This window comes from Trachymyrmex septentrionalis, unplaced genomic scaffold, assembly GCF_001594115.1.
Source record: "Trachymyrmex septentrionalis isolate Tsep2-gDNA-1 unplaced genomic scaffold, Tsep1.0 scaffold29, whole genome shotgun sequence".
NCBI classification, from domain to species: Eukaryota; Metazoa; Arthropoda; class Insecta; order Hymenoptera; family Formicidae; genus Trachymyrmex; species Trachymyrmex septentrionalis.
The window spans coordinates 671,841-692,957 of record NW_017305451.1 but is presented as its reverse complement, the minus strand read 5'-3'; the positions used below and the strand labels follow the sequence as shown (position 1 = coordinate 692,957).

The 21,117-nt window shown below is 34.6% G+C and overlaps 4 protein-coding genes and 1 long non-coding RNA gene across 8 annotated transcripts in view; 2 read left to right on the top strand and 3 right to left on the bottom strand.

The window, feature by feature from the left end:
• Window positions 1-2,866: 2,866 nt before the first annotated feature.
• LOC108749336 (protein YIPF1) lies at window positions 2,867-5,109 on the bottom strand. 2 transcript variants are annotated; one of them, XM_018487950.1, is made up of 5 exons: window positions 4,811-5,109; window positions 4,396-4,650; window positions 3,918-4,303; window positions 3,647-3,827; window positions 2,867-3,113 (listed from the first exon to the last, which is right to left on the bottom strand). In XM_018487950.1, the coding sequence occupies exons 2-5, from the start codon at window positions 4,592-4,594 to the stop codon at window positions 2,911-2,913; spliced, it is 969 nt and encodes a 322-aa protein (XP_018343452.1). In that variant the 5' UTR covers window positions 4,595-4,650; window positions 4,811-5,109; the 3' UTR covers window positions 2,867-2,910. The 2 variants fall into 2 exon arrangements, with proteins under 2 accessions (XP_018343452.1, XP_018343451.1); XM_018487949.1 differs by having other exon boundaries at window positions 4,396-5,109.
• A 321-nt stretch (window positions 5,110-5,430) lies between these two features.
• LOC108749370 (zinc transporter 9) lies at window positions 5,431-8,801 on the top strand. Of its 2 annotated transcripts, none has more exons than XM_018488001.1 (11): window positions 5,431-5,583; window positions 5,793-6,305; window positions 6,359-6,548; window positions 6,631-6,713; window positions 6,935-7,058; window positions 7,126-7,264; window positions 7,341-7,664; window positions 7,737-7,949; window positions 8,036-8,170; window positions 8,264-8,377; window positions 8,482-8,801. In XM_018488001.1, exons 2-11 carry the CDS (start codon window positions 5,837-5,839, stop codon window positions 8,524-8,526), a joined length of 1,836 nt encoding a protein of 611 aa, XP_018343503.1. In that variant the 5' UTR covers window positions 5,431-5,583; window positions 5,793-5,836; the 3' UTR covers window positions 8,527-8,801. The 2 variants fall into 2 exon arrangements, with proteins under 2 accessions (XP_018343503.1, XP_018343504.1); XM_018488002.1 differs by having other exon boundaries at window positions 5,431-5,587.
• LOC108749376 lies at window positions 7,850-9,604 on the bottom strand. The gene is made up of 3 exons (XR_001939363.1): window positions 9,531-9,604; window positions 8,017-8,137; window positions 7,850-7,931 (listed from the first exon to the last, which is right to left on the bottom strand). It is a non-coding gene; the product is annotated as an uncharacterized LOC108749376 (long non-coding RNA).
• Window positions 9,605-9,772: 168 nt separating this feature from the next.
• LOC108749372 lies at window positions 9,773-15,413 on the top strand. Of its 2 annotated transcripts, none has more exons than XM_018488004.1 (6): window positions 9,773-9,991; window positions 11,095-11,440; window positions 11,698-12,029; window positions 12,122-12,240; window positions 12,773-12,947; window positions 13,039-15,413. In XM_018488004.1, the coding sequence occupies exons 1-6, from the start codon at window positions 9,773-9,775 to the stop codon at window positions 13,216-13,218; spliced, it is 1,371 nt and encodes a 456-aa protein (XP_018343506.1). In that variant the 3' UTR covers window positions 13,219-15,413. The 2 variants fall into 2 exon arrangements, with proteins under 2 accessions (XP_018343506.1, XP_018343505.1); XM_018488003.1 differs by having other exon boundaries at window positions 11,695-12,029.
• Window positions 14,454-21,117, bottom strand: part of LOC108749375 (CD151 antigen-like) — a 129,483-nt gene continuing 122,819 nt past the window's right edge. The window contains exons 6-7 of the mRNA XM_018488022.1: window positions 17,537-17,698; window positions 14,454-16,449 (exon numbers count right to left, since the gene is read on the bottom strand). Coding sequence (XP_018343524.1) covers window positions 16,303-16,449; window positions 17,537-17,698 — 309 coding nt within the window. The 3' untranslated portion in view covers window positions 14,454-16,302. The remainder of the gene's footprint in view (window positions 16,450-17,536; window positions 17,699-21,117) is intronic.

The following is a 21,117-nucleotide window of genomic DNA, read 5'->3' as shown; positions in this document are numbered from 1 at the left end:
ATGTAGAATATATATATATATATATATATATATATATATATATATATAAATATATCCCCATAAATAGTTTGCTGGTAAAGACTTGCTCGTTTTACGTGACATCGATTCGCTGTATATTTGCGGATTGTACAGCGGGACGATATTGTATAAAACAAGCACATTGTTTGCAAGCAAATGTTATATATACCTATATTGTAACAATTGATTAAAAACCAGGGTATGTCTTAATATGTGTATGTGTAATACGTTGATTCATATACGACACATCCCGCGATCATTAGATCGTCGGGACGGCGAACGAAATAATTACCGTGTATTATAATAACAACGTCCGGCGGGGCGTGACATTATATTGTAAATAAACGACAGCGTTATTTCGCTGATGCATTTCGAGCATGTGCTAATGTATTATTGAGGATCATAGAAAAGGAAGTGCGAAAAAGGAAAGCGGCATCGCGTATAAAGCGTCGATGGTGTTTTGATTTTGAACAAAAGGAGAAAGAAGTGAAAAACGGCAATTTGGTATTAGACCGCGCCGCGCCATAGATTTTTTAATTATTATCGTTCCTGCCTGTTCACAATCTGTGACTGCAATATCTCGTAAACACGTCGGACCAATGTCGTTGTGAGCACTAGCTGTAAACTGTAACAGCCTTCATCGTTGAGTATCCCCATTATCACTTAGCGAAAAGAAAAAAGGGGAAAAAATCGAAGAAAGACATCGTCGCGCGCTTCGATATAAAGTTCTGTTCTTTCTGAGAAGCTTCTTACACAATTGATCTTCTCTTTTTTTCCAATATGAAAAAAAAAAAAGAGGAAAGATGAACCATGCAAGAAGAGCTAAAAAGAGCAGGCCTAAAAAAATGTGTTTGATCTTTTCCTGTCAAGTTGCAAAATTCACTAAGAATTTTTGTTCATACAATTATTATTCATATCTCACGCAGCACACTTTATTCGAGAAATGTCCTGGAAACTTTCTTATGACGGTCAAAGAACATAAGAACATCTTTAACACAACCTTTGGAGATATATGCTATATATGGGCATTTATGTAAGTTAAATGTCTCTTGTTTTTAATCACATAATGTTAGTTGTAATATACATGTTCTACGTGATATATGCAATATATATATACGTGTTTAGAGAAAGCAGATTTATGAAAATTTCTACCAATGTAGATTAATTTTAATCTCAGTTTAACTTTTTATCTTCTTGTAGTTCTAAGAATTAGAAAAAAATAAAAAGTAAATTAAATCGAGATCAAAGTTAATTTATATTGATAGAAATAGGTCATATCCAAAATTATAATAATTGATCTTGACGCGAATAACGGCTGATGTCTTTTTTAATAACGTGCCCATTATTATAATGTATGAATCACTTTACGGAGAAAATAGAAATTTATTACAGCTGAGAAAGTTTGTACAATTGAAAATGGGCTCGTGCGATAAGATGCTCGACTCTATGTATAAATTCTAGGCTCTTACCCGTGAAATTCTTTTTTATACGTATGATGCTCACATCGACAAGGCTTGCAGGCGAATCTCACCGAGATGATCCCTGGTCTCAACACGATGATATATTCCGGAGAACATAATTTTCAAAGAATTAGTTCTCGAACTACGTTGAGCTCTCTCTTTGTGGAGTGTCAATTTGTGGCGTATTATTATCGATGAGGGAAGAAATTTTCTCAGCTGCAGCTTCTGTTAAGGTTTGTAATTTCTTTTCAGTAGCTCTCGAGACTCGGAGTCGTTACTTCAAGCAGCGCGTGTACATTAAGGTGACCAACTCCTTAAGGCGGAGGGACATTTAAAACAATTTAATATTGATTGTCATAATTTTAATAAACATTTTTAAAATAATTGTTAACGAAACACATAAACAATATATTATTGTATTATATTTGTAAATAACTAACAACACTTGATGTATAACATCACATGAAATCACAACAAAAATTACGTCAAGTGTTACGAGATCACATTTTCTTTTTTAAAATTATACTTTTCTGTTGAATGTATTTTATAAATAATATATCTAGGTTTTTCGCGCGATAAAAAAATCATAAAATTTTTCATATTAGTTAAAAATTATATTTCACATTTATCACTTTCACTTATTACTTCATATTTATCACTTTCACACTTAAAAGAGGAACATTTTATAATCATATCTTTAATTTAGGACAAAATTTGAGACGCGTTGTAAAGTGGGACGAAGGATAAAAATTTGAGACTGTCCCTCCTAATTTGGGACGGTTGGTCACCAAGATGTACATTTATTTGCAATAGTGAGTGAATTACTATTGTCACGATATATGTATTAAATACACTGACGATAATAACATTAATGATAACAACTACAAAATGAATGTTGCCTTTTGTCACATTGGTAAACGAGCAAGATACTAATAAATTATGTGCGATTAATAATGTAATAATCTATTGTATTATAAGTACTAATACCGCGCGATCACGCATTATGTACAACGTCGTGGAGATTATTTCGTATGATTGTAAATGATATGTGTGTTGCGTTGATGTAACGCGTCCCTATATTGCAGTAGGGCTGTGAAATAAATCAACCAGACACTTCTCGCTAGTCTTGTCACTTGTCCCTGAAACACAGTCGCGTGGTAGGAGCAAAGTTTTATTAAATCGTGTCGTTTTCAGAGAAATGCATGCCTAAGGGACCACGATATTTTTTTATTCTTACCTTAACATAGTTTTACAGTTATATTAATCTATATATTCAAATATTATTCTATACGATTAACGCCATGTGCCTATATATTTTGATTGATATATAAATAAAAAACAGTATTTTGAATAAAATCTGATAGACACATGAATAAAGAAATTGTCTTGATAATGTCGAAGGTAATTCTTATTAGATCTGCATTTGGTCATTTCAAAATGTCGTTGGCGGTACGACGGAACTATTTTGTATTACTTTATGCAACACATTGGTATGTGTAGAAGATGCCAATTCAGTCATATTGACCGAAGTAGTACTTTTAGATGACGCGTAGTAGAACTGCAGCATAAGTTCCATTGCCAACAGTAGATGCATAATCAGAATTGTAGCACCATATAGAATCCTCCATTTACTCCCTGTAAAATCAATTACTAAATATTTATTTTGCTTGATATATTAATTTTACTTGCTAAATTAATTTGATTAAATTTCATGTATTTTCATGTATTTTCTATACAATTGGAAAATTTGCGTTATTAAACTTAACATAAGATAAATATGTTAAGCTTAACACAAATATAATGTAACAAGTTAACGCAAAAATATAACACTTTGTAAATAAATTGTGGAAGAATATTTCTTCAATAAAATTAAACTTATAATATGTTCAATTAACATTTTAATCATTTATCTTAAAATTTACGTTTTAAAATACATTATTTTATATTATTGGTCCATTCACTCGTAAATTGTGTTATTTTAACACTAAGAAATGTAAAATATCAATTTAACACAAAATATTCAAATAATACAATCATATTACGTTGTATTAACATTTTAGGATATTTTAGGTTAACTCTATGATATGCATAAAAATTTTAAGAATCGGTTTTGGCACACAAATGTTTTTTTATTGTATATATATTTTAAAGATAAATATGTATCTTACTTTCAAATGCTGGTAATAATGATCGTAGTAAAACTCCTCCAGATAAAACCGTCACCGGTATGACTAGACTCCATTGTAACCAGCCAATTTGAATTATCCACAGGAAAGCTACTGGAACAAAAATGCTTAAGGAATATCCATATAGACACAAAAGGTCTAAGAGTCCTGGGACGGGATAAGACTGAAAAAAAAAAAACAAAGAATTACAAGGGGAAATGAATACTATTCAATACTAGAGATTTAAAGCAATGAAAAATAGTTAATAGCAAACCTGGATTAATTCCTCTCCCGATGTATGATATTTGTTGAGCCACTTTAATGTACCCCATAGGAATAATGGTGCAAGCAACACATAGAGAGATATAATAGTGGCTGCGTATGTTACAATATGAAAATCATATCTCCAGTGATACTTGCTAGAATTAGCAGTCTGCAAATAGTTCACCACGTTTTCGCTAATCGCGATAGCAAACACCAGAGTCACGCTTATCCAGAAAGGCCCATATAAATCTGGATTTGGCTTTATGTGCGTTATAAAATAATTGTCGTTACCATGTGGTATCATGGAATGCATGAGCTTCTCCAAGACTTCGTTTGTGTTGACATTAAAGAACTTTTGGTAATACTTAATTGTCCAGAAGTTGTTCTGAGCAGTATCTAAAAAAAAAAACGACATATTCTCGTTTAAATCAATGATTGTCTATCGATACAAAATGAAATTGAGAAATTCTTCAAGAAGCTACATAAACCTTCGGTTTTAGCAGGCATTCCTTGTAAATCTTCTATCATGCCAATACCCATAGAGTCATTTGAAAGGTTATTAAAGGGCTGGTGAGTGGAAGCCCCAGAACCCAGCTGTCCCTCCGAGTTGTCAGCATGACTTATCGATGGGAAATCGTGGAAGGATATAAACTGCGAATCCGTGTCTTTTGATCGATCACCATCCATGATTCTTCTTCTATATTATGGCTCCTGCTTCCAGTAAAATGAATACAAGAGGACAACTACAACACAATCAACGATTCAATTGCAATGCTACTCTTTATCAGTGACTGCGTTCCACTTAATACTCGCAATGCTCGCGAGCATCTTTGGTCCTTAATATTTATAAACAACAAGGATAAAATGATTCCACGAGCGATGCGGGCGTTAAATGGAACGCACCTAGTGATGCACATTTGGCGACCCAGGGCAGAGCAATTCAGCAATCAGCTGAATCAACCTCTCCATTTTCCCCCACCGAGCGAAGTGAGCGAGACAGCGATAAGTCCATCCTTCTCTCATTCGTGACTTCATGAGCCATCAGCCTTCAGTGCACTGATTGTGAGTGAATAGCAAGAGAATTCTCTCGCTGTCTCGTTGCTCTCTCTTATTTCCAGTTTGACAGATGCTATTGAATGCTATGTATCAAAATCAAGCTTAGAACATCTATACCGGCTTTTTTTATATTTAACCTCCCGCGCAATAACGCTAACCATCAACGACATTGATGAGATACTAATATCGCTAATATATTATTAAAGACAGCCGGTCTTACGGAAGCTTGCGTAACTGTTAAAATTTAAGTGATTAAGAATAAAAAAAATTGATAATATAGTATTAATTTTATGATTTATTAGATTTGTAAACATATATATGTATGTTTAAAATTCAATAAAATACTCGATTTTTATTTAAAACTGTGATTTAATGTTATCGTTCGATAATCAATCGATCATATTCGATTGGTAAATAAAAAATTAGAAAGCAGTTCCTGGATTGGTCATCCACTGCGCACTGTGGCAACGTCGGCAACGTTATTTCATGTTCATGGAAGATAGAACGAGTATAATGTTGGTGACAGTTCGTTATTTTGTCATTAGAACAATTCAATTGGAATTCATTTCTTCACAATGATAATGTAATATTTTACAGCTGTTTAGCAGTGTGTGTTTAATGTAGGTAATAATCTTGAAAAAGAAAGAGTGAATAATTTCATAGTGAACCTTCTAATATAACAAATACATTATCGTATACGTACAATTTTTTCTTATATTATCATTTAAACAATTTCTGAATATAACATCATTATACTGCTTCATTATTCTATAATTATTAAAAATTTTTTTATAATGAAAATATTTAAAATCGATTTATTCTTTTATAGGTTAAGTGATGTATATCTGAGAAAAAAAGAAGATAATAGTAAAGATGTTTCATCGGCCCCATAATTTTATAAATTTTATTCGAAACGTAACATGCCGGTACCATACCGATCAATTGTGCATATTCCAAATTGGATTAGTTAGAAGACATGCCAGCATTTTAATAGTACCCAAGTATGGTATACAATATAAAGTACATACTTTTTCGAATTCTCAAAAAGTTTTTGCTAACAGAAAGGTAGGCAGGCACAGTGATTGCAAATGGACTTGCATGACAAGATTTCTATCTGATGATGCAAAGTTTAAAGATAAGCCTGAAATAAAACTAGCTGAGGAAGTTCAACAGAAAATAATAGAATTAAATGAAGAAAAGCTAGGTAAATTAAAAGAGAGAGTATTAGATATAGAACCAATTACTTCTGATGAGAAAAAGGAAGGACAGACAGCAAAACTTGTTGAAAAACAGTCTGCAGAATTCAAGGAATCATCAAAAGATGATGTTACCTCGAAAAAAGGTATAACAATATAGATAGAGTTAAGTTCAAAATATTAATCTTCTGATTTATAGCAAAAAAGAAAGTCAGAGTTGATAAGTCGACGTCTTCTTTGGAACGTAATTTTATTACACCTGTGAGGGCTATGGCAGATTTTCTATTAAAGCCTACTGATTTGGAAACCTTGCCAAAAACCAAAAGACGTTCTCCGTATGAACTTGAACCACCTATCACAGTCTATTGGAGGAAAGATGTCGAGGCTAAGTAAGAGAATCAATTTGATAAATTTCTATATACTTACTGAAAATTATTTAATTGAATGTTTTAAAGTTTCGCTTTTTTGTAGAGCTTTAGAAGTCTGGGGATCCAGAGAAGCTTTGTTAAAAGAACTTTTGAAGAAAGAAGTTGAACGGAAGATCTACCAGCAAAGTAAATATGTATATCTTCATACATGTACTTTTATCTGTTTACTTAATTCAAAGTACTTGTTACTATAAAAGAAAACATCTCATTAAGACAAAGAATCTGTGCTCAGAAATTGTCCATCTTACAGGATCATTTACATATTCTGTTAGTCTGATAGGAATATCCTGTAATAATAAAATAAAATTAATTGGTACAAACATTGAAACACAAGCTTTTCGTCATAGATGTTTTTACGGTCAAACGGAGATTGAGGGATTACAGACGGGAAATCGGGAATAAAACGGAAATAATTCAGAAGGAAGGTCTTTTTGGAAGATCTGGCAAAGTAGTGTTGACTGCAATTGCTATGTATGTACTACATTTATGCGTATCATGTAATTGTGTAAATTTTCTCGATTAATTTCTTCTTTTCTAGAAATGCTAGTAATTTTTTGTGCAAGTTAATTGCTTGGTTATACACTGGCTCGCACAGTATGTTTTCCGAGTGTGTACATTCTGCAGCAGATACTTGTAATCAATTGATTCTAGCATACGGCATTCATAAATCGGTGCAGGTAAATAAATAATGCGAATAATTTTATTCCAAGATTTTTTCCAAGTTTAATTTATTTTATACAAATTATTTTGCAGAATCCTAATCCTGATCACCCATATGGTTATACAAACATGAAGTACGTTTCCTCATTGATATCGGGTGTGGGAATCTTTTGTGTCGGTACGGGTCTTTCCCTCTATCATGGAATTCATGGACTGCTTTTTCCTGCGCCATTAGATACTCTCTTCTGGGCATATTTTGTTTTGGGTGGATCCTTGCTATCTGAAGGGGCGACTTTAATGATAGCATTACACTCTATAAAGAGAGGCGCAGAAGAAAAAAAGGAAAGTCTTAAACAGTTTGTTCTAGAAGGACAAGATCCGTCCGTGAACGTTGTGCTCATGGAAGACTTTGCAGCTGTAAGTCGTTATTCTTACTTTTTGTTAAATATATTAATTATGCATTCAAAAAGATTTTTGTGTAACTGTTAGGTACTTGGAGTCATTGTCGCAGCTGGATGTATGGGCTTGACCTCATATTTAGAAAATCCAATGTTTGACGCTATCGGTTCGCTTCTGGTTGGTGGTCTGCTCGGTGGAGTGGCGTCTTTTATAATCTACTCGAACGTTGCTGCACTTGTAGGAAGGAGTATATCGCAAGAGAATCTCGATAAAATTAACGCTGAACTAGAAGCAGATATAATGGTAATACTAATCTTAAAATCAAATATGTAATATATTCACTCGATATTTTAAATGTGTTGATTCTTACGTTTGTACACATTTCGCAGATTCGTGCGATTCATGATGTGAAAGGCATTGACATGGGTAATAATTTAGTGAGATATAAAGCCGAACTGGATTTTGATGGACGAGAACTTACAAGATCTTATCTAGATAAACATGATCTTATTGCAATGTTGGAGGTATAAATTTTTATATTCTTATTTTTACTATTCTTATTTTTATGAAAGATGAGATATCACATCAGATGAGATAAACATCAAATATTTTTGTAGGAAGTGAAAAGTATGCAAAATATCGATGAATTAGAGACATTTTTATTAAAACACGGCGAAAATATCGTAGACATGCTTGGTGGAGAAATTGATAGAATAGAATTAAAACTAAAGGTAAATATGTTTTATATAATAATATATAGTAATAACAATGTGGATATATAAATCTATAATAATTAAACATTTTTAATACAATTTTATTTTTTCGCGATTTTCAGAAAAGTCATCCAGAAATACGGCATTGTGATTTAGAAATTCTATGAAGACTTATTGATATAGTTTTTCTTAGCTTAAATCTAAATAAAACTGGATGTAAATTATTATTTTAACATAAGGAATTATTTTAATAGAGTCGGGTAGGTGCTCCTGTCATAGGATACAATCTGTGTTTTATTTAGTATTTAGTAGCACAGAGAGAAAATCAATTTTTGTAAAGATTTTATGTATGTTTTGTACATAATACAGATCTTGTAGAAGTTATATCATTAAGTATAATAAATCATACTTCTTAAGCATATATTGTTAAAAATGTCTTATGTATTTCTAAAATGTTGCAATTTATGTACACTCTTTAAATTTTAAGGGATCTCGCTCTAAAGAGTGAAAATCGAACCAGTCTTGAAAAAGAATGGCTCAATCATCAATCTTTAAGATTGAGATTTCACTCTTTCAGAGTAAGATTCACTCTTCAAATTTTAAAGAGCATGTATTCTGTTGTTTTACTTATATGTTCTCCATAAATGAGAATCTTTTTATTTATGAGCTATTTTTGTATGAAAAAATGGAATTTTTGCATTTTTGTTCTGTTTAAATCGTTTTTTGATCAATTTCCTGTTAAACAGATCGAATTTCATTAACACCATTCTCTTTTTTATTAAAAGACAAAGACCTTGACCACCTATTATTAAATTCTTCTACATATATTATTTATATAAAGTATTTTATGCTATAATAAAGAATGGGATACTTGATGTACTTCAGTATCCTGTTAAAAAGTAAAAAAAATATTATTCTGAGATTAAAATGCTAAAGTACAATGAGAATAAAAAATTATTTCACTTCTCAATTGATGAATAATTTTAGTTATTTTCCAATAAAAAAGGTTAAATAAGGTAAAAAGGCTAAATAGTTAAAATATGAATTCTTATTCTGAATATTTTACTTGACTCGCTTTGAACAATTTAAAAACTAAATATGCAAATGTATACTAAACTGGTCGCTACAGAGTTTAACATCACAACAAAGCGTTACTATAGATACAGGGTACCTTGTGATCCTAAACACAGACATATATAAGTCTGCGATGATACTGAACAACAGTCGACCCTATGATGGTCAACCGCGAAGTTAAACACCCTTGAGGGAAATTCTTATAATAGTCAATAGTTCCGTATTGTGCAGATACTTCAAAGTTTAAAAAAAAATTCGTATGGACTTGTGGACGTGTTTGAAATTAATTGCGAGATGGTCGCAAATCGACCGTAGGACAGCTGAACGATTGATGCTTCGATGCGTCTTAAAATGACACGCGGAACTCGAACCTCTCGAAGATCTACGGCGATCGGTAAACAATTCCAGCAGAATGATAGCGAGGATGAAGCTTCTGTTCGCACTGTGGAGAACGATAACTATGTGAAACACGGTAGCACGCTGTCACAGAAACGATGGACCAGCTCGGAAGAATCGAGACAAGAGTCGAACCGATCTTACGAACGAAAAATCAAAACAGTCAGTATTATTTATAGAGCAAAACTAAAAGTAATTTAAAAGCTGTTTAAAGCGTCTATAATAACGAACTGTGTGAATTATTTGTAATTTGATAATTGCGAATTACAAATTGCAACTATATTTCAGTCGTACATATTTGTACATAATTTGTATTCAATTAATATTTAAAAATGAATGAATAATTAATTCACTCTGGCAGTGTATATGCTATTTTATTCATCAGCAGCGCAACATTGTATTGATCTAATTAACAATTAATTTAATAAATTCTTGGCATTTTATTTGCGTCAATCATTTATTATTTACCAGGTTGAGAAACACCAGGTAATTATTTAAATTTAGGGCCGGTTGTTCCACCTTGATAAATTTTACCTGTTGGGTAAGTAACAAGATTACCCAATCACGTGCGTAGATTACCAGATTTACCTAACAGGTAGAATTTACCAAAAGGTCGAACAACCGAGTCTTAATCCTTAGTTACGGCACGGAGATATTAGGTACGGATATATCACGTGTAGTGGGTATAACTCCGTTATTGTCTCTAATTTTCGGTAAAGTGCACTGATTAAAGGAAATGCGTCAAATCTTTATTTTGGAGAATCTAAAGAAGAGTCCCGTATAAATGCTGAAAATTGTAAATTGTAAAATATATTTAATAACGAACGAAAGTGAATTTTTTTCGAACTATCACGAAAATTATGAAAAATAAAATTTTTGCAAAAAATTATGTTAATCGCACTTAATTTAGAAATAAAAATAAAGGAACTAAAGAAATGAACTATTAAAGGTGTATATTTTAATTAAAAACGCGTGTCAAAATATTCCCGTACAAGTATATTTATTTCAACAAGTGAAATAAAATTATACACGATTCTTTTTTTTTTTTTTTTTATAAAAATGGGCGATCGCTTTTTCACGCAACCTGATGAAACTAGGTAGGGAATTACCCAAGTTAAGAACGAATTTTTTTCTCCTACATTGTCTCTTCATTTTTCGGTTTCTAAAAATGCTGCTCAATTTTCAAACGTTCTAAATATACCATACCCTTGTACAGTAATTAAAGGTTAAAAAATTATAATTGAGCTTACTATTCAACATCTTAGAGTTTTCCTCGGAGACAAAATGACATTGAAGACACGGAGACCGAGTCACCGGATGCTATAAGCAATAATAAGTCACGCAAAGCCGAATTATACTCGACTCGTGCAGAAAAAATGCGTTATTCAGATATTCACGCGAGCGAAGAAAGAATCGCGTCGGGATCTCTTGAGAGGAAGAGGAAACGTAGTAAACGGACTGAAAGACGAAAGCTTGAAGCACGGCCTCGCACGGCAGAAGCCTTTCATGATCACGATCGTGCAGATATCAGGTTTTCTGCGAAACGCTACAGTGACAGGGAAGGTAGCGTCACTGATAAATCGCGAAGAAGAAAGAAACGTGTTTCCCGAGGTAAAAAAAGAATGTCCTTTAAGCGACATTCTTATTATAAGAATCAAGCTCAAAAAATTGATAAGAATCTATTCCAAGATCCTTTCCCATATTACAACCTATTTAAAATCTTTCGATTGATTAGTCGAGAATTTCAATTTTAAAGCAGTTGGGAAAGTTCAGTTGATGACTAAATGCTATTTTAAAGATCCGTTTACATTTACGAGGAACAAAAATAAAATCTATAAAGTGAATTTAATAATTTTTCACGCAAGAAGACGACGAGGTGCCCATCACCGAGATCTTGAAAAAAGCTCAAGAAAATGCGCGCACAAAATACGAAGAGCCTGTGCCGCTTCCGGAATTGACTACCGACACAATTTATATTCAAGGCAGAAGCGGCTTTAGCGCTGTGAAAATTGGCGGATCGAGACGTGCTTTGGGAAATGATACGACACGTGCAACAAAAGGTAGAGGAGGCTGCGATTCTGCAGGGACTCGAACCTATACGCTCATAAAGGTAGCAATCACTGCGCAGAAATTTTGGAAATGCACAGGGCTCGTCTATCAAGGTCTCTTGGGCGGTATGGCATTTCTGCATTTCATAATGGTAAACATTTTTTCTCAACTAAAGTATTCCTTAATTTGAACATAGATTTAGAAATGAAAAAAAAATGAATATTATCTGATTCATGATTGCAGATTCACGTCTTTTTTAACACTTCGATGGAATTCATATCAAATTACTCGATTTTCTCCGAAATATATGCAAATATATTCTCATTCTTAATCGCTCTTTGCATCATCTCCATCTTCGATAAGTATGTTCGACATTTAAAAAAGAAGATTTAATATAATTTAATGTTCGCCTTTAAGGCTCCTGTTCATTTACTAGCTCAAATTACATCATCAGAAGCGAGAAAATATGCAATAAAAATTCTTATATAAATAATATTTGAATAGAAATATTTTTCAAAAGAATATAAACCTTTGCAGTCGGTAGAACTTATAGACTTATAATATATTTTAACTAAACTGTTTTCTTGTTTCGGGGAGAAATTGAATATTTATTTTTATATACTATTAATTTGATAATTTATCATCGGCACGTAATTTATAAAAAAGTATATTTGCAAAAATTTACATATAAATATTATTAAGCAGATCTGCTTTAATCGAAAATAGAATTATATTTCACTTAATTCTCTTAATTTATTCTCGTCAGTTTAATTTCTAATTATAATTTTTATAGTGTATTTTCTCGCCTTTGACTTCATAATCTGAGCTAGTAACGATGAGTGAAAAACATTTTAAAAATATCGTTAATTTCATAGAAGATATTGATGGTTTTAGATTCGATCTAGCGCGGCTTGATACGGACCACTTGCGCGAGATTTACACAGATCACGCGAAAACCGCGATCGCCATTCCGCTTTATCTAATAACGTTTGGACTTCATCAAGCATCGTCAAAGATGGACGATCAGTTAGCTCTAATACATTATCAAAGCAACGAAACGTGGTCAAATGTAAGAATATAACGACGATTTAATAGCCTAACTACGAAGAGACGTGTTTAAGATTTTTTTTTACTTGCGCTTATGTACAACGATTTTTCAGAATACAACGCAGGAGACTTTTCTGGAGGAGCTGAACGACTGGCAGAAGGTAATGATATCGAAGGACCTTCTCGCGATTCTCGCTTGGCTATTCGTCGCTCTTGGAACGCGGGACAACATGCTATTGACGCACTTAGAATCGATGGTACAATACGCGAGTAACGCGGAATCCCCGAGATAACATTCGAAGAATGACTTTCACTGTCGAATGAAATAAATGCGTATGAAGTTCTTCCACGCGAATGCGCAGGCTGAATACTATAAAGTATTGAAGACAAGAATATTTTAGAGAATAATTATTCACTCTTCTTTACGTAAAAATACTCACCGATGCGTGTCGACTCGATCTTATCCAAACATAACAAATTACGTCGAAATGACGTTAAAATGAAACTGAAAAAGTGACTTTTAGTAATCATGGCATTTTCGTAATCATTTTAACATCATTTTGTTATAATGACTTGTATACTGTTTGGATAATCCAGGTACAAAGGATACGTTTATAAACACTTTCAGGAATCAATGCTCCAAAGGAGAGCAAATACGATTTAAACATTTATTTGTAACAGAATAGCGTTTGATATGTACAATATGTATAAAGTTCGCCTAGACACTAATCGATAATACATGTATACATAATAGCAAAGAGAGGACAATAATATTAAGGTTAAAACCCGCTAAACGGAAACTAACAGTAACGTTACATCAATATTATAATTTTCCTCTCAACAGTATTAGTGTAAAGTGATTCATATTTTGCAGATTGCATCAATATATTGGTCAGTATGTTAGATTTCCTTCTCTAGCAGGCATGCGTGGTCGAGCAATTACATTTATAAAATGTAATCGGTTGATCAATATGTTGATGTAACACTTAATACGTAACACTTACACTACTGAATAAGAAATTATAACATTGATGCAATATTTAGTTTATGTTCTGTTAGTCTGCGTTCAGCGGAGATAACATATGATGCAATGGTACAGTAGTAAAATATGTTTGGACTTTTTTGAGCGCGAGAACATCGGTGGAATCTGCAATTGCAAGATCGTGATCGTCGACGATCGGCCGTTGTGATAGTGAAATAAATTGCGTATCAAAATTCATACCGTGGGACACAATGGAGGGGGAGGAGAGGGGGGGGAGGAGGGCTATCGTCGATCGGCGGTAAAATTTCTGTAGCTTACAATTGTCGACTCGAGCGGCGCGCTCCCGCTTTTTTACGCGGACGAAAGCATTTATCCATAAATAATGTGCAAAGGCTTGTACTCATTTGCGAAGCAACGAATATATACATGCTGCTTGTGTGTGTGAAATTTGTTTACACGCTAAAGTCTCACCTTTCCCTCTTCTCCGCTGGTTCCTCTTTAATTAATTAACAATTTACACCGCCACGACGTTCGTTTCCTTCTTTCTTTTTTTCTATGTGTACTCTAAAATATCTCTGAGCTTAAAAATATCATGAAGGCACTGTTTACAGTTCTATCAAGTCGATTTTTGCCTTGTCTTCGCTGCACCGGATACAGATCGATCCGTCATCGTGTTTACGGCAGGTGGGTTCGTTCGATTGTACATATTTATTCATCGACGCAGTGCGTGCGAGCCAAGAGGAAAAAAAAAGAGAGATGTATGAACTAAACTCGATGACGTGCGATCCAACCGTAGGAAAATTGACATAACTCGATCAGATCTTTTTGTTATGCGGGAGAAGTCGGACATGGCCACGTGGCTACTCCCATAACGCGCAAGAAACTTTTTTGTCATGGCTCTGTACAATCGGTACTTGAATCGCGATTAAAAATTGTGCAAATTTGCAATGGCAGTATCGAGTCAGCGCCTTCGCGCGTGCAAAATTTCGTCGAGTTTATAAAATATTACGCTCGACGGGGAGATTGGACTTTGTGTACCAGATAGCCAAAATGCAATATATCATTAGTTGCCAGCAAATTCAGTCATGATTTTAGAGCAAATTCCTATCTATTGTATCCTCTTTAGTTTGGTTTCTGTCATTACGATTTGCCATAATGTAATAATGGAAATACAGCAGAAATGGAGCATACTTTACCATCATCATGATGTCGTAAATTTAGCAAACATGATAATACATGTATTACTTGTCGCTAGTTTGACACTAAAATAACGGCGACTAAGCTTGTTTGATGCAAGATCTTCTCGTTCGATACATTTCTACCGATATTAGGAAAATAATAAACTATCTCGGCCGTGTCGCTGGTGTTCTACTGCAATACACAGTTTGCAATACATTAATCTCTTGGCAAATTCGGCTATCTGGCTAATTAACGGCTCGTCAACGGGCTGACGATGCACTATAAAAAAGGATCCAGGCTCGTTTATTATTCGGGAGAAAATACCACAGAAAATATTCAAACACCACTGACAGCGAGAACTACAGTTTTTCGGCTAGTCGTGAGTCGCGCAACCAATCGGCTGCGCCGATCGCGAAAGGCCTTAGATACATACTCGAGATAATTATACTGGTCCTGCAAATGCGCCCACGCACGCATGTTTATTAAAAGTGTGTGTTCATATCTTTGTAATTTCTTGCGTGGGAACGCCGTTTGAAAAGGCACTAAAGCCGGATTTAAAACCTGTTGGCATTACTGCGAGCTCGTGAAAATTCTGAAACGATACAATAAAGACGGTACCATTGCGAAATAAACTCATTACGAGAAGGCACGAACAAAGCCGATCGATTTCAGAAGCAATCTTCGTGATACGTTTCAGTTCTTTTTTTTCTCCCATTTCTTTGTAATAGCACCGTCTTTGAAAGGATCTATTTAATATATCGTTGGTAATGCAGACGAGTCTTAAACCCAACTCCGTTGCACAAGTGTTCAACGATCAGAAGCACCTCTTGCCTTCGGATCCCGAGACGCCGGAACGATTTTTACAATTTATGCGTTTTTACCTTTGAACTTTCGCTTCCCTCTTTGATTGTCCGTAATCACGTAATTTGCGTAAAGTTCGCGGGAAGAGCGAGGCAACGATCGACGGAGACGGCGCCGTTTCTTTATCGTTACCTCTATTTTCACTTGTTGATACCTTTCTGAACGCGTTAGGGGGAGGGAGTGGCGAACGAGAGTCCGCGGTTGAGGATGATTCCCTTTCATCCGTACGATCCCGCGGCTGTAATCGCGCGTCCTCCTGCCCCTACTCCGACGATCAAACGGTCTCCGGATTGTTCTGCATGTATCTGCACCACGACTGGCCGTTGTTGTTGCCCTCGGGGCATTGAAGCAATTCTCAGTCGTCAAAGTCGTGCCTGAGCTTTATATAGAGGCAGGAGCCGAGAACGATGCCGAAGAGCTCGAGGACAGACAGACCGAGCCCGACAGCGCCAAGGATTATCAGGTGGTCCTTCGTCGTTTCCAGGAACTTGTAAATGCAGCCCTAAAATGACATACATTTATCGATACGCTTATCGTAGAAATTACATACTTCTGCTGGAGAAGATTATTTTTATTATTTACTCGCGTCGATATTTATTCTGAAAAATTACAGTCCTTGGCCATATTAGACGGATTCTACTTTCTATGATTTATTCAATTAAAGGGATCAAATTGACATTGTGATCTACTTATTGTTGTCGTAATTGAATAAGACCTGTTTTTTGTCGCTGCGCTAAACTACACTAAAATATGAATTGTTTTAATACAAGACATTTACTTAACACTTATAATATATCGGTGAAAAACTATAAACTTATTAACAGTTGCACAGGCGACAAGGAAGGTGTGTTTTCTGTTTTTTTTAATAAAAATTTTGTTCTATTTGTTTATTTGGCATAGTAAACCTTAATTTGAACATTACATAATATTATTATCCCTAAAAGAACGTCTTTAAAAAAGAAAAAAATGTATGCCAAGTGCATAAAAAAAGGTATTGAATATTACATTCCTTTTAGTAAAAAACGGATACGAAGTAAATGCAATTAACCAAGTATTTTATAACGCAAGATACATAAGATAGATTGAAAGTGACTAAAATGGTCAACAGGATCATAGTGAAAAAAAAAAACTTGGCGTACTCGAGTTGCATTAAAACGTAATATTCTATAGGACCAATATCTGTTTCCATAAAAGTTTTCCATAAAATTTTTGATGGATACAAGTAAAAATACAACTGTCTTTAACATTAATATTAACTTTAATATTAATAACAAAAGAGGAAGTTTACTTTTAGATATGTAAGGTAAAAATAGTCGTCATTTCACTTAAGATCTAAATCTATCAAAAATCCGTGCGTTCTAATATTATAATATAGTCAGGAACTGTAGGTCTCAAAGGACATAAGCCCGCAAATTTTCAATACACCTTTTGGCCTTTAATATCTTACAATAATATGTCATACACTTGTGGGGAAAGATTTACACTTTCTTTCTTTCTAAGGAAATAAATTGAATTCAAGTGCAGGCTAATGTCACATCTGATAATCAGTCAAGGAAAGCAGGAAAAGTTTAAAGTCGCAGCAGACGTACCGTGTACTGAATATTGGAGGGATGATCCCTTTTCCCGCAAAGTAACGTCGGCGTCTTGCAGCAGCTGTCAGGTACGACGTTGCCGTTCTTGAGGACCTCCTCATCCTTATGCCACTCGCTCACGAGCCAGTCCTCGAATCTCAAGGCACCGCAGCATTTGAACTGCAAATTTCAATAATAATGTCTCTCGCGATAATATTGGGAAGGCTGAAGAAGGTAGGCGAGTAGTTCCCGCGTCTCATGCATCCGTTATGTAAGTATATTTCTCTCAGCTGTCTTTATTAAAGAAATTTTTAATTACTCTGTGAAAAAGGAAAGAAAGTACTTGATAATTAAAAACTTTATGACTTTGAATTAAAATAAATTGAAAATTCATTAAAAAAAAATATATATATATATATAAAAATATGACGCTTTCGATCATGGGGGGCACGGTACGATACTTATAATAATAACTTCTTAATAATAAATAATTTTTTATAAATGATAATGTATGTACCAAAGGAAAAAGTGACAAGTTTTTAGCTGCATTAGAGTCCGTAGTTAATTGTAAAGACAGAGAAAGGCCCATGTTTCTTATTCTCCAGTTCCGTTTACGACGTGCGCGATATAAAGTATACGGGGATAAGGCTGAAAGGGGGAACGATGATAGCGGCGATTGCAACGATAATAGCCGCGTACGATAATAACGATAGCAGGACGCGTTATACGCCGGAGCATCGTGCAGTCATTGAGAAAGGAGGGTCAGAGGGAGCCAAGGGAGAATGGAGGGGAGTAGATTAATGGAGGTGAGAAACGTGTTCCGGCGGCGGCAGCAAGTTAAATGGTAACTTTAATGCGGGCACGTAATCCCGCGGGATTCATCGTGCGCCGGAACCATTAGTCGCGATAAACACTTCTACGGATCCTTTACACGTGCAGGCGTTACGGTCAACGAATTTCGCCTTCCTTCCTGAACACGCATAATTCGGCCGTCCCACCGTCGCGTCGTCCCTTACATTAGAAGACGTGCTAAGATTAATCTAGAGACTAGATACAGAAAAGCTACGCAGTGTACCTAATTTGAGTATTTATTTTTCATCATTCCTATAAGTGGTCATTGCCCCTACTCAATATGTCATTAATTTAATTAAAACAATAGAATTAAATAATTTAACTGAATATACTAATTTAACTGTTTAATTTAAATTTATTATTTACTAGGCGCATATGTTAATATAACCACCGTTTACTTTGAAATTACTAGCAACAAGTAATTCAACTATATATATGCAGGTTTAATTACTTAGTAATTTCAAAGTTATCAGCGGAAAATAGATTGATTAAATAGGTTTTTTTTCTTTAATCAAGTATTATGAATTAAAATAATACACACTTGGAAGATAAAAATAATAAAATGTTATTTAACTTAAAAAATTGGTTTAAATTTAATTCTTTAATATTGAACAGTGCATAAGACATTCTTCATCTATTAATAGCTTTTTAATTTTTTTTGTTTCGCAATAAAAATCTTAATATAATTTTTATAATATAAATAATAATCCTCCTATTTTTAAGTAAATTAGAAAAAATGAAAAATTAAAATTAAAAAAAATATTTGATGAACTTGCACAGGGGCGGCATTTGTTACAACTCTGACAACCGCGACCAATTATTTATTATTTTCTGAATGAGTTCTTCCAAAGGACTTACCAGAAAGGAAACCTTTTCTTCAGAAAAACACAAAATGCATTCGAACATGTAGACGTGTATTCGTTTACGTATATATCTCAGATGCGACTTTCGCGTTATAAAAAGTTATTGTGTAAAAATCGCGTGAAGAATGCACGAACTTTGTGCAAGTAAAAAAATGTGTCAAGTTCTCTCGTTTAACCCTCCGGAGCTGATAATAGATCTACAGAATCCAATTATATTCTTTATTACTTACATTTTGCAAATTTAAATTCTTGTTATTAAAATAAATTTAATATTCATACACACTGAGAAAAGTTTTTCGGTTGAAAATAATCGAGCCAAAAAATTCTGATCATATCAATCAGAATTCAATCAGACTTTTTTCAGTATACGCATTCTTTTTTGCACGAGTTATGTTATTTTGGTTCTTTAAAATGAATTTGTCTTTTAATTAACATAGATTAAAGACTAAGATTTCAGATTAAGCATCGGTAATAGCGATACAGATTTTGACGTCAGCACCAGTAGGTTCGTATCAATAAGAAAATCATTCGACTTCGTCCTCGACTGCGAGATAAAATCGAAATTAAAGAGAATGTATAATAGAAAGAACGTAGAGATAAATATATTTTTAGTGAATATTCCACGTGAGAGAGAGAGAGAGAGAGAGAGAGAGAGAGAGAGAGAGAGGAGATATATCAAAAAGATTTTCGTGCGCGTTCGTCACAGTACCGATGTATACGAGACATTTATTTCCGTTCGCGGAGTCGCCTTAAAAATTCCCGACGAGCGCTGTCGCGGTAAAACTCGATTTCCCGAACGGAATGAAATGCTTGTACACGTAGATCCTCTGTGTATAAATAAAATGCGAATCCTGAATTTCTCGCTTGCCCGACAGTTTCGCCAATTTCGGCAGACGAGAGGGGGTTTAACGTCGTCGTGCATTCCGCGTGAAGGAATGGAAACGGAAATCTCCTCGGGCGCGGCCAATGAGATCCGACAGAAGGGTGAAAATTGCGAGGCTCGATTTATCAGGGTAATGGGTATAGTGGGAACGACTTAGCTGCCGCGCCATTATCAGCGCCGTAAATCGCATCACGTGTGCGCTTACGAGTCTAATCCAAATCAAGATGCTGCAGTCGTTGCGGCGCAAAGAGGATCGAGATTACACGCACGCGATTAATGCTATACGCGATGGAAACGTCCCTTTAAAATAGGCATTATGTGCGCGATCGGCGTAATCCTGCACTATCACTCATCCGTCGAATTAATTCTGCAAATATAACGAGCAGCTAGCTTAATCCTACGATTAACAGCTTCAATTGCTAAATGTAAATTTTCGTTCAGATTTTTGCGGGACGCATAAGTGCATTCGGAAGAGCGATGACTCGCAAAGAGCGACGACATCGCGCAAAAGTATGAGACGAAACCGCGAAGTTTTTCGCCGCGAGCTCACTGTGGCACTAATCGATTTATAGCGAATGGGCGGGAAACTGTTCCGCGATGCGATAACGATGATTTACTATTGTAAGGTTCTCGTAAGAGAGTACCATCGTTGGCGGAGGACATAAATAAAAGTGCCCTGCTCGCGTGATATCGTGGGCACAAAAGCCGCCGCCACCGAGCCATTTCGAACTGCATTCGTAAATTAACGTCGAGCATCTCCGAGATGACGCGGGTGTGGCTTTCTTCCAATGAAGGAAACGCGTAAGAGCCATGTGGTGTTGCAGCTGCTGTTATCATCGTCAAAAATATAATGTATATAAATTTAAATTTAATTAAACAATCAAAGAGATATTATATTTTTGCAAAAATTCCGCAAGTATTATACTAGGACATCGCTATTAATAGCGAAATGTCTCTTTAGTACGTGGAAAAGGATATCAAGTATCATGTTTATTGATATT

Excerpts from the sequence above, each read along its gene's own strand:
- LOC108749336 (XM_018487949.1), bottom strand. The coding sequence starts at position 4,594 with ATGGATGGTGATCGATCAAAAGACACGGATTCGCAGTTTATATCCTTC. Across the intron at positions 3,828-3,917 it reads CGGGAGAGGAATTAATCCAG|TCTTATCCCGTCCCAGGACT; the intron begins GTTTGCTATTAA and ends TTTTTTTTTCAG. Across the intron at positions 3,114-3,646 it reads ATTATTACCAGCATTTGAAA|GGAGTAAATGGAGGATTCTA; the intron begins GTAAGATACATA and ends TTGATTTTACAG.
- LOC108749372 (XM_018488003.1), top strand. The coding sequence starts at position 9,773 with ATGCGTCTTAAAATGACACGCGGAACTCGAACCTCTCGAAGATCTACG. Across the intron at positions 11,441-11,694 it reads AAAGAAACGTGTTTCCCGAG|AAGACGACGAGGTGCCCATC; the intron begins GTAAAAAAAGAA and ends TTTTCACGCAAG. Across the intron at positions 12,030-12,121 it reads CATTTCTGCATTTCATAATG|ATTCACGTCTTTTTTAACAC; the intron begins GTAAACATTTTT and ends TCATGATTGCAG.
- LOC108749370 (XM_018488001.1), top strand. The coding sequence starts at position 5,837 with ATGTTTCATCGGCCCCATAATTTTATAAATTTTATTCGAAACGTAACA. Across the intron at positions 6,714-6,934 it reads ACGGAAGATCTACCAGCAAA|ATGTTTTTACGGTCAAACGG; the intron begins GTAAATATGTAT and ends TTTTCGTCATAG. Across the intron at positions 7,059-7,125 it reads GTGTTGACTGCAATTGCTAT|AAATGCTAGTAATTTTTTGT; the intron begins GTATGTACTACA and ends CTTCTTTTCTAG.